Source organism: Octopus bimaculoides, chromosome 19 (assembly GCF_046866305.1).
Source record: "Octopus bimaculoides isolate indiv1 chromosome 19, ASM4686630v1, whole genome shotgun sequence".
Classification (NCBI taxonomy): domain Eukaryota; kingdom Metazoa; phylum Mollusca; class Cephalopoda; order Octopoda; family Octopodidae; genus Octopus; species Octopus bimaculoides.
This window is the reverse complement of record NC_142946.1, coordinates 5,257,170-5,269,790: the sequence shown is the minus strand read 5'-3', so window position 1 is coordinate 5,269,790 and position 12,621 is coordinate 5,257,170. Positions and strand designations below refer to the sequence as shown.

Genomic DNA, 12,621 nt, shown 5'->3' with positions numbered 1-12,621 from the left:
GAAAAGATGCAAAGTATTCCTTAATTCCTGTTAAGTAGTCTAACATTGCTGTCTCTAAATTACTGGAGTATTAACAGAGATTTGTTTCACTGCTTACACTGCACCACAAACTGTCCACTAAGATTTGGTGAATAAATACAACATTGTCCTAACGTTTATCTATACATTCAGTGTTGATAAAAAAAAAAATCTATACGTCATCATCATATCATCTTTTAAAATATGCCTTCCATGCTGATATGGGTTGGACAGTTTGGTCAGATCTGACTGGTCCAAAGACTGCATCATGCTCCAATTTTTTGGTTCCAGCACTAGTGAACTTACCATGTGGCTCTCTCTCAAGACTGACTAAGATCCTATTGTCATTTATCAATGCACCAGTAATTGACTAATTAAACTAGCACCCAAGAATGCATTGTAATATGTAAATCAGTCAATATTAAGCTCTTAGCAACTCAAGTTCATAAACAGCATCTCCCAACAATCCTTTCTACGATAGGCACTAGGCCTGAAATTTTGGGGAAGTGGGTGGCCAGTCACTCAGATTGACCCCAGTACACAACTGGTACTTAATTTATTGACCCCAAAAGGATGAAAGGTAAAGTCAACCTTGGCGGAATTTGAACTCAGAACATAAAGACAGAGAAAATACCATTAGACATTCTGCCCGGTGTGCTAACGATTCTGCCAACAAGCTACCATAACAACAACAACAATAATAATAATAATAATACAAGAAATAATTAGACATTTCACCTTGTAGCCTTCATAGTCATTCTGAACTGAATTCAGTTGTGCCTGCACATCATCCAGCTGTTGCTGTAGAGATTGAACTTGTTTCTCTTGGATTTTCATCGATCTCTGATGCACTTCAGTTGTGCTTTTCAGCCGTTCTTCGAGGCTATGATTCTCAACACTCATCTCGGACATCTGCAGCTGGAATGGAGAAACATATGTGAAAATACAATGAGTGTATCAGTCAAAATAGCAATGAAGCATTATATATATATATATATATATATATATATATATATATATATATATATACACAAACACACACACAAGGGGGTGCTAAAAAGTTCCTGGCTTTCAGGGTATCATAAAAGGCATGGTTGGAGACCCAACCTTCCAAGTTCTTTCACAGGGCTTAGAAAAACTGAAGGACCGCTGCAATAAGTGTGTGAATCTGAGAAAGGAATATGTTGAATAAAATCATAATTAACTGATCCTCCTGCATTTTCTTTTACTCAAAGCCAGGAACTTTCCAGCAGCGCCTCGTGTGTGTGTGTGTGTGTGTGTCTGTGTTATATGTATACATATGACAATCATCAACATCATTTAGCATCTGCATTCCATGTTGACCTAAGTTGGACAGTTTGACAAGAGCTGGCAAGTCAGAAGACTATACCAAGCTCTACTATCTGCCCTTCCCAACAGCAACAACTTTACAGAGTATACTGGATGCTTTTCACAGGGCACCAACAGATGGATGGACGGATGAACAGACAAACAAATGGATGGACGGTCAAACAGACAGACAGACAAATATATTTGGTATTATGCCTTAATGCAGAACAATTTATCATTTTGCTTGTAACACCTGGAGAGAGTGGCATCTACGTAAGTTGCTACATAACCACTTGAAATGTACATATTAAATGCATCCAAAATAATCTGCATCCAACTCAGTTACGTGCTTGTGTTGAGCTTATTTTTTGTGTGTTTTACTACAAAAACGTCACCAACTGCCTACCCTGAAGAGGAGGAAGGGGAGGAGAAAGAGGAGGAAGAAGAAGAGAGGAGGAGGAAGAAGAAGAGAGGAGGAGGAAGAAGAAGAGAGGAGGAGGAAGAAGAAGGGAGGAGGAGGAAGAGAGGAGGAGGAGGAAGAAGAAGAGAGGAGGAGGAGGAAGAAGAAGAGAGGAGGAGGAGGAAGAAGAAGAAGAGAGGAGGAGGAGGAAGAAGAAGAGAGGAGGAGGAGGAGGAGGAAGTGGAGGAGGAGTGAGTGAGTGGAGGCAGAGGATTGGGAAGACAACAATGATGACAACAACAACATGGGTAACATCTATGAGCAATATATATCTTTATATGTAACAAATTTGCTTTGGTATTGAAACAATTTACATCGTTCCCCCCCCCCACACACACACACACACACAAAAACCTCTTTGAACAAATGACACCAAACAAGGAACAGAGACAACTAAAGAAATACACAAATAACTAAATAAACAAAATTCAACATTCAACTAATATTCTTCAGGGCGTTTCCCTTGCACACCTGCGTCTATAGACTTACCTTGCATTCTTCCATCTGTTGCGTGAAATGCTCCAGTTGGCCTCTCAACTGAGCTTCACATGTCTTCTGCTCATTTTCCTAACAGAGAAAATGTTTTAAAATATTAAATTTAATCAATCATTGTCCAATTTGTTTTTTTTGTTTTTGTTTTGTTTTTTGTTTTTGTTTAGTTTTCGATTCAAAAATATTCTTTTTTTTTAATTCTTTTATTTGTTTTAGTCATTTGACTGCAGCCATGCTGGAGCACTGCCTTTAGTCGAACAAATCAACCCCAGGACTTATTCTTTGTAAGCCTAGTACTTATTCTAAGAGATATTACCGGTTCCAATGTGCCAGGAACTGGTAATATCTCTTAGCAATATTAATTTATACCAGAAACAAAATATATATAATGGATATAATAAAAGTTGACAATTTTTTTTTATATTCATTTTGTAAACAAATAAAACAATATTACAGAAGCATTTTATGATGTTTCTTTCTTTTCTGGAAACTCGTCACGTACCGGCAGCTGATGGCTCATGGACCGGCACTGGTCCGCGGACCACCACTTTGAGTAGCACTGGTCTAGTACTTGCTCAATCAGTCTTTATTTTTACTAAACTACTAAGTTATATGGGTGTAAACAAACAAACACCAGTTGTCATCAAACAGTGTCAAATAAAGACAAGATGCAGAAACACAAATACAAAGACACACCCATGTACAAACATACACACACACATACACACACACACAATGGGCTTCTCTACAGTTTCCATCGACCAAATTCACTCACAAAGCATTGGTCAACCAAGGGTTATTGTAGAAGACATTTGCTCAAGGTGCTGCACAGTGGAACTGAACCCAAAACAACATGGTTTGCAAAACAACCAAAACCCACACCAAATTAAGAATTGCGTTATGAAGACAGAAGGACCATTACTCACAAGTCTCTTAGAATCTGCCAAATCTTTCTTTGCTTTCATTAGAAGCTGTTTTAATTTTTGACTTCGATCTTCAGCTTGCACTTTCTGTTCGTCAACATAATCTAAAAATTAAATTTTACACAATGACAATTTTCAGAAAATCTTGATAATATTAATAACAATAACAATAATAATAATAATCCTTTCTTATTTTGGCACAAGGCCAGCAATTTTGATGGGTGGAGATGTCAATTACACTGACCCCAGTGCTCAATTGGTATTTATATTATTGACCCACCACCACCACCACCACCAAAGGAATGGAAAGCAAAGATGACCTGAGTGGAATTTGAACTCAGAATCAAAAGCCATAAGAAATACTACTAAGCATTTTGCCCAGCGTTCTACTGATTCTGCCAGCTCAAAATTTTAATAATCATCATCATCATCATCATCGTTTAACATCCGCTTTCCATGCTAGCATGGGTTGGACGATTTGACTGAGGACTGGTGAAACCGGATGGCAACACCAGGCTCCAGTCTAATTTGGCAGAGTTTCTACAGCTGGATGCCCTTCCTAACGCCAACCACTCAGAGAGTGTAGTGGGTGCTTTTACGTGTCACCCGCACGAAAACGGCCACGCTCGAAATGGTGTCTTTTATGTGCCACCCGCACAAGCCAGTCCAGGGGCACTGGCAACGATCTCGCTCGAAAATCCTACGGGAGCCAGTCAGGCGGTACTGGCAACGGCCACGCTCAAAATGGTGCATCTCATGTGCCACCCGCACAAGAACCAGTCCAGGGGCACTGGCAACGATCTTACTTGGCTTGCCGGGTCTTCTCACGCACAGCACATTTCCAAAGGTGTTGGTCAGTAGTCATCGCCTCGGTGAGGCCCAATGTACGAAGGTCTTGCCTCACCACCTCAGCCCAGGTCTTCCTGGGCCTACCTCTTCCACGGATTCCCTCAACTGTTAGGGTGTGGCACTTTTTCACGCAGCTATCCTCATCCATTCTCACCACATGTCCATACCAGCGCAATCGTCTCTCTTGCACACCACAACTGATGCTTCTAATGTTCAGCTTTTCTCTCAAGATACTTACACTCTGACGGGTATTCACATTGACATTACACATCCAACGGAGCAATAATAATAATAATAATAATAATAATAATAATAATAATAGCGGTTTACTTTAATTACACAACAAACTCCCTATACACATGGAAACGAGTTAGGTGTATACAATCAGCTCTATTACATGTCTAGAACTTATTTAACCCTTTTGATATCAACCTGGCTGAAAGCACCTCTGGCTCTGTAGTACAAATGTCTTATTTTCATAAGTTCTGAATTAAAATCTTCCACCAAACCTTAGTCACAATTTATGTTCCTAACACTAGCTGAATGATAACTAAGCTATTTTACTAAATTCTTTGTCATAATTAAAATTAATTGAAAAAAGCAGAGAGCATCTCAACAGAAATATGGAAACGAAAGAGTTAATTAAACTCAAAGAAATGAATAATGAATTCTATTCCAGTTGAATTCACAAAATAATAGAACCAGTGCCTCAGAGAGGTCTCTGATACTCAATTGCACAACAGAACCAACGCCTTACCATTCCTGATATTCCATACAGAAATGAGGACAGGTGCCTTTATCAAACAGTGGAACATTAATGTTAAAATTTGGCCAAAGTAAAAAAAGATTAGTCAATGAGAATAGATAGGTCATTAGAGCAGAATTACTGGGAAAGTATTAATTAAAAAAAAACCAACTAACCAACTTCTTTTTGTAGAGTTTTAATGCGTTCTTCACAATGTTTGACATCATTTGTGAGTTCGGTGATTTTGCTCTCCTTTTCACCAAGTTGGTCTTGAATAGATTTGACAGTGCGTTCGTAATCTGCAATTTCCAGATCCATCATACTGTTCTGAGTAGCTTCCTGAAATTGTAGCAGACAAATGCGAAAATTAGCAGTGAAACATTACATACATACATACATACATACATACATACATACATACATACATACATACATACATACATACATACCCACCCATGCAAGAATGGAAAAAAAAAGGACATCAGAATAATGATGGTGGTGATGATACAAACAGAGATTTTAAAATACAAACTGTACAAAAATAATAGAACTTACTATTTTAGCCGTCTGCAATTGTTCTTGGAGTTTGTTAAGTGACTTAGACTTCTCTGCGTTAACAGCTTCCAGTTGATTTTCAAGTTCCAGGACTTTGGCAGCAATCTAGAGAAAAGCAACCAGGTTCTTTTTGCTGAGTATTTCATCTCAGACCACAACAGCAAACAACACAGACTCTGATAGAGACAGCAACACCCTTCACCCTTTCCTTCAATTTACAACACACATATTCTAAACACCTTGTTCCAGACATAAGGACCAAATACAATGTCACACATCGTCTGATATGCTTTCACGGAAATCCCACTTTATATTTTATTTTATTAAAACTGCATCCGAATGCCAAGGTTTCCCGCATCCAAATGCTGGAGTTTCCTGCATCCGAATGTTAAAGTTTCCTGCATTCGAATGCCAGGATTTCCTGCATCCAGATGCCAGGGTTTCCTGCATCCAGATGCCAGGGTTTCCTGCATCCAGATGCCAGGGTTTCCTGCATCCAAATGTCGAAGTTCCCTGCATCCGAATGTCAGGGTTCCCTGCATCCAAATGTCGGGGTTTCCTGCATCCGAATGCCAGGGTTTCCTGCATTCAAATGCTGGGGTTTCCAAGGCCATAAAATACTTCTATACAGTTTCACTCGACCAAGTTTACTCACAAGGCTTTGGTCAGCCCAAGACAGTAGTAGAAGACACTAGCTCAAGGTGCTGTGCAGTAGGACTGAACCTGAAACCATGAGGCTGCAAAGTGAACTTCTCAACCATACAGCCATGCCTGCACTTGTATCTTCTTTTTCTCAGATTGTTTAACACTTTAGCATTCAGATTTTCTAACGAAATGTATTATTTATTTATTCACATTGTCTTGAATTAATCACACGTTATTTCGTAGCTTTGAGATTTCAATGGCATGTTTGTATATTTTTAGAATGACATTGTAGGGTAGGTGTGAGATGTTGGATCTGATCAGTTTTAACATAAAACAGGTAGAATATTTAGGCCAGATATGGCCAGACTAAATGCTAAATGGTTAAAATGGTAGGATGTGATTTGAGGGAAAATTGGTTGTTATTTCCAGCAGGTCAAGTGACAGCACAAAGGCTCCTTCAAGAAAGACAATCCAAGAGCAGAAAGAGAAAAAGAGGAACACACTTAAGAAGACTACAAACCAAAAGACAGAAGACACCACAAACAAAAAACACCAGCGAAACAGATGTAGAGACAAAGAGGTAATGACTAGGTTAATGCTAAATATAAATCGATTACCTCAGTTTTCTCTTTCAAGATTTCCTCCTTTTGAATCCTCTGAGAATCTTTGTCTTTCTCCAGAAGATTCACTTTGGAGTTTATTTCACTGATTTGGTTTTCTAAAGACTGAAACACGAAAATGTTGGCATTTGTTTAGCAAAAATACATTAGACCAGACACTGTTTGATGTGTGTCTAAAAGACAGCAAATTGGTGATGATAATGATGAAGATGAGGAGTGAGGAGGAGGAAGAGGAGCAGCAGGACAATGACAAAGAAAAATGAGACAGTGATGTACATGATGTTACAGATAACGATGGTAATAATAATGAGTGTTTATGGTGGTGGTGGTGGTAATGATGACAATGCCAATGATGATCATAGATAGGAGGATAATGTATATAATGATGATGACAATGGGTCATGGTGGTGACAATGGGCTGGTGCCACCACTGTCGCCACCAACAACAGTGGACATGATTATAGGTGGTGGTGGTGGTGGTGGTGATGGGTTGGTAGTGATGACAATAATGATAGTTACGGTGATGGTTATGATGTAATAACAATGACTATGACGACAACAGCGATGAAGTTGATGGCTATGATGATGATGATGCTAACGATGATGAAGAACTTGGAAGTTATTTGCATGCCTTACCTTATTCTCAGCCAACATGGCCTCCAACTGCTGGTTGACCTTATCCTTGTCCTCTTTCAAGCTGATATGCTTCAATTTGAGATCCGTCAGCTCGGACACGGTCTGCTGCAAGTCCTTCTCAAGTTTCTGACATTTTTCCTTCTCATCTTCCCAATTGTCATGCAACTTGTCATATTCTTGCTGCAGACACTGAAAAGATAATCACAAAAAAAAAAGGTCAACATTGCTTTTATTCTCAGAACATTTACATGGGAGCTTGTGCTGCTTCTAATTTCTGTGGATAATTTGTGGGGCCAATGCAGTTTCGCGCCTCATCTTCAAAAATGCATTTTTTTGAAAAAATTTCTTTGGATTCCTAGGTTTTAGATGTCGGAGATTACAAATATGCAACAGCAGAAGATGAAGTCAGGCGAAAGAGAGAAATTAGAGTTTGAAGCAAACAGGCAGAAGTAAAGGGAGATAGGGCTAGAAAGAAAAAGGGAAGAAACGGTAATGGCAGGGTCTGATGAGAGAGAAAGAAAGACAATGATGAGAGGGTATAATGAGAGGGAGACAATATTTGTAATAAATATTTCCTATTATGATTTTATGTAAGACCATTTCAAAATTAAGTTCCAAACACCAGATTAATAAGGAGAAAATTGATTGCTTCCTATCTCCTTCCAAATTCTTAACCATTTAACTGTGAAATTAAATTTTAGGATTATTCCAGTAATGATGTTAAGAATAAAAACTACCAAAACAGAATTGGCACTTTCTGCAAGTCACATTGCTTCAATAAACTTGACATGTCTCAACTAAACGTAGTTTCAAGCATGACATACCTCAACAAAAAATAGTTTGGTAGACAAGGTGTTTGGACCAACTTTGACAGTTTGCATGAAAGATTAAAAAGAAAAAAAACAATATCCCATTCAAAAATGAAGTCAAAAACTATCAAAACTGAATTATGGCTGGGAGATAACAGTCTATTCAAAGGAGCTGCACTCAGCTTCCACCACTGCCTCAAAGACAGCCCCAGAACCTGGAACATGCATTCCTCACTGTCTCGGATCTTCAAACACCTCCATCTTGCTCACCATAGAAATTTTCTGACAACCATTTCTGGTTCTTTTTGGCGGTATGGCAAAGAGGTGAATCCTGCTGCCACACATATGGCCTTCCTGCAGCGACCATCTCCAGCCAGGGTTGCTCTAGGGTCAGACTGCAGTCTCTAGCAGCTTCACATAGCCTTCTGGATTAAACCCAAGGCCCTGTTCATCAGTTGTTGGATGAGCTCCTGTGTGCAGACACAGTCAGATTGAAAGAGAGTGACAGGCAGAGACAGATGGACAGATAAATGAATGTAAAGAGAGATAGAGAGACTAAGAAACAGAGAGAGAGATAGAAAGAGACGGACAGAGTGTTATAGAGAGACATATAAATACAGAAGGAGGGGGCAGAGACAGAGAGAGAAAGAGAGACAGACAAACAGAGGTATGTTACTAAGACGCAAAGCAAAACAGATAAAAATCTGGCAGTCTTTATGGAATGTGCCATCCAAAGACCACCACAATGAGTTTAATGAAACCCAAAGCAAAGGAACCAAGACGATGACATTGTATTATTATAGCCCACATTGTTAGAAAAAAAAAAGCCAAAAGGTAGAAAAATAATCGCCCTAATTACCTTGGAACTATGTTCAACCTATGGAAACAAGAAAACAATATCTAAATCACAAACTCTGCAATTAATGTGTGTGTGTGTGTGTGTGTGTGTGAGTGCGTGTGTGTGCACACATGCACGTGTGAAGTGGCCAAGTGGTTAGGACATTGAGTCCAGTTATAATGTCATGGGTTCAATTCTGGACATGAACTTTGGCAGGATGAAAATGTTGGTGTGAGTGATCTTAAACTTTCGTTGGAGTCCGATGAGTCAGTTACTAGCTTCTGGCCTCTTCGTCGAACCGCTAAGTTACGGGGTTGTAAATACACCAACATCAATTGTCAAGCGATAGTGACAGGACAAACACAAGCACACAAACATACACACATACATATTATATATATATATATATATACATATACACACCGGCCTTCTTTCAGTTTCCATCTACAAAATCCACTCACAAGGCTTTGGTCGGCTCAAGGCTATACTAGAAGACACTTGCCCAAGATGCCATGCAGTGGGACTGAACCTGGAACCATGTGGTTGATAAGTAAGCTACTTACCACACAGCCACGCCTACGACTATGCTATAGTTATAATAATTTCATTTCACTTTGAAACCTGGGAAACTTAATGACAAATAATGACCTCAGGGTCCGAAATACATTTCTGATTGACCTCCATAAACGGTGAAAAGAACAGGAAACTGAAGAGAAGAAAACCTCATAACTTCATCCTCATCCTCCTCATCCTCATCGTCGCATGCGCTGGTATGTCTCCCGCTAGATCATCCTACCAGGGCTTTACTCTCATTGGACACAGCAGTTGTGGGCTGGAAGAGGCCTCATGGCAGGTCCCACACTAGATTGCTGGGAGTGATTGAAGAAGATCTCCAGAAGCTCAACAGCATGGGGTCACCAACAGAGAGCATTGGTGGACATGGTGACATTTTTGGGACCACTAACTTGAGATGACCCCAGCCTCATCAAGCAAGAATATGAAGTGAACTGAAATATCATCATCATCACCGAACATCTGTGTTCCATCCTGGAATGGGTTGGACAGTTTGACAGAATCTGATGGGTCCAAGGACTGCTTTGTGCCCCAGGGTCTGCTCTGGCAGGATTTCAATGACTGGATGCCTTTCCTAACACCAAACACTTTATAGCATGTAGTTGTGCTTATTGCATGCTACTGGCATTAGGGAGGACCTCTTGCAGTTTGTGAAACGACAAAACCCATGTTTAAATCGAGGGCCAGCAACTATGTACTTCCGAGGTCACCTGTTGCATCACAAGAGATAAAAAAAAATATATATATATATATATATAAAAAAGAAACAATATACTATGTTGCTAAACACAGAAACTTACTGCATAATTTGTGGAAAGTATTCCAGACTCGATATTTTGGTTCTCAACTCGACACAGCTTTTCATAAGAAACCTTCATTTTCTTCTCCATGGCTAGTTTCTCTTCTTTCAACTTTTCCATCTGTAAATTAACCAGAAAAAAAAAAAACAAACACCAATGAAAATATTTAACTATTTTCTTTCTTTTTTTCTGTTGTTGTTGTTCTTGTAATGACATTACAAGCACTGAAGTTAACTAAAGTAGAACATGCATGGACTGAGGGCCACATTGTGCTCAGATCCTCTACAGGAAAGACACCCCTAGCCCTTTAGCATTCAGATTATTCTGTCAAAGGTAATCCTTATTTATTCACATTATTTTGAATTAATCATGCTTTGTCTTGTAGCTTCAACATTTCAACGATGTGACTATATTTTTAGAATGACATTGTAGGCTAGGTGTGAGAGGCTGGATCTAGCTGTTATGAAGATAAAACAGGTAAAATATTTTGGCCAGATATGGCCAGTTTAAATTCTATGGGGCTAGACGTGTTTCTGCCTTATTTTTGCATCATCAGCAAAGTATAACCTCACTGACAATTCAGTCAAAATGGCATAGAATAGACTGATAAGTCCATAAGACTATCTTCTACATTGTTTCACCACACACACACACACATCACTGCCCAGTGTTACACACTGTAACACAACAGGAGTCATAACAATACAATGTAAACTAACCACTAACTACTACTACCTTTACAGCACCCACACACTATAACCTTCAGAAACCATTCTTTTCTAAACTTAAAGAAAACTCATTTCCTCTTTATCTAGGAATATGTCTCAGTTACAATATATCAGCTAAATAATGGTCTCTTGGAATTCCTAAGTCTAAGAGAGAGCAACATATTCAAAAAGACAATATTTGGGATCAGATCTTCTGTCTTAAAACTCTTCTACATTTTGGACAGCTTCTCCTCTAAACCATGTCGTTTGGAATCAAACTTCTTACCTGCACATCAAGGATGGTATCTGTATTAGAACTTATTCAACAGAAATTATGGTTTTCATTCCACATACCTGATGCTTTAACTCTTCCACTTGTTTTTTGCTTTTCACAGCAAGTGCCTTTAGTTTGGTGTTCAAATCATCTTTCTCTTTCAAAGACTCTTTTAATGAAGACAATTTCTCATCCATGTTTTCAACAGCCTAAAAAAAGGAAATTATCCTTCGATATGATTTAAATATTACAGACACCTCAGTTTCGAAAACTTAGCCTAAAGAATATTTATTTACAACATTTCATTTTCTTATACAATCAATAATAATAATAATAATAATAATGACTTAATTTTGGCAAAAGGCCAGTATTTGGGGGGGGGATAAGTTGATTACAACCCCCAGTACTTAACTGGTACTTATTCTATTGACATCGAAATGATGAAAGGCAAAGTTGATCTTGGCAGGATTTGAACTCAGAATGTAAAAACAGACAAGATACAGCTAAACATTTTGCCCAGAATAACAATAACAATAATAATAATAATAATAATAATAATAATAATAATAATAATAATAATAATAATAATAATAATAATAATTTTGGAACGAGACAAATCATTTTAGGGGAGTAGCTAAGTTGGATATATCAACTCCAGTACTCAACAGGTACCTGTGGCTATTTTAGCGCTCACAAGAAAAGGAAGAATTATTAATATCAGACAAATGCCTTGTGGTATTTGTTCCAACTTTCATTGCTTTGAGTTCAAATCCTGGTGCCAGTTGCGTGACACCAGTATCAGCCACAACTACGATTTCACTTGGCTTGATGGGTCTTCTTCTCAAGCAGGGCAATATGCCAGAGGTCTCTGTCTTTTGTCATTGCATCCATGAGGCCCAACGCTCATGATTAATTGAAACAAAGGAAGTGTACCAATATGGTAACACAAGGGTTATCCTTTTTATCCTTTTATTTGTTTCAGTCATTTGACTGTGGCCATACTGGAGCACCGCCTTTAGTCAAACAAATCGACCCCCAAGATTAATTCTTTGTAAGCTTAGTGCTTATTCTATCAGTCTCTTTTGCCAAACAGCTAAGTTAAGGGGATGTAAACACACCAACATTGGTTGTCAAGCGATGGTGGGGGATACAAACACAAACACACAATGGGCTTTTTTCAGTATCCATCTACAAAATCCACTCACAAGGCTTTGGTTGGCCCGAGGCTATAGTAGAAGACACTTGCTCAAGGTGCCAAGCAGTGGGACTGAACCTGGAACCATGTGGTTGGGAAGCAAGCTTCTTACCACACAGCCACTCTGGCGCTTATGGTCCAAGGTTAAGGGAA

At 38.9% G+C, this 12,621-nt stretch overlaps 1 protein-coding gene across 6 annotated transcripts in view; it reads right to left on the bottom strand.

The window, feature by feature from the left end:
• The window catches only part of LOC106869426 (uncharacterized), a 91,860-nt gene that overhangs the window by 24,470 nt on the left and 54,769 nt on the right, over nucleotides 1-12,621 (bottom strand). For 4 of the 6 annotated variants that reach the window (XM_089366379.1, XM_089366381.1, XM_089366384.1 and 1 more), the window contains 10 exons: nucleotides 11,354-11,482; nucleotides 10,293-10,412; nucleotides 8,941-8,958; nucleotides 7,273-7,461; nucleotides 6,634-6,741; nucleotides 5,372-5,476; nucleotides 4,993-5,155; nucleotides 3,226-3,326; nucleotides 2,297-2,374; nucleotides 757-936 (listed from right to left, as the gene is read on the bottom strand). In XM_089366379.1, coding sequence (XP_089222505.1) covers nucleotides 757-936; nucleotides 2,297-2,374; nucleotides 3,226-3,326; nucleotides 4,993-5,155; nucleotides 5,372-5,476; nucleotides 6,634-6,741; nucleotides 7,273-7,461; nucleotides 8,941-8,958; nucleotides 10,293-10,412; nucleotides 11,354-11,482 — 1,191 coding nt within the window. The remainder of the gene's footprint in view (nucleotides 1-756; nucleotides 937-2,296; nucleotides 2,375-3,225; nucleotides 3,327-4,992; nucleotides 5,156-5,371; nucleotides 5,477-6,633; nucleotides 6,742-7,272; nucleotides 7,462-8,940; nucleotides 8,959-10,292; nucleotides 10,413-11,353; nucleotides 11,483-12,621) is intronic. The other 2 variants (XM_089366380.1, XM_089366383.1) reach the window with 1 other exon arrangement.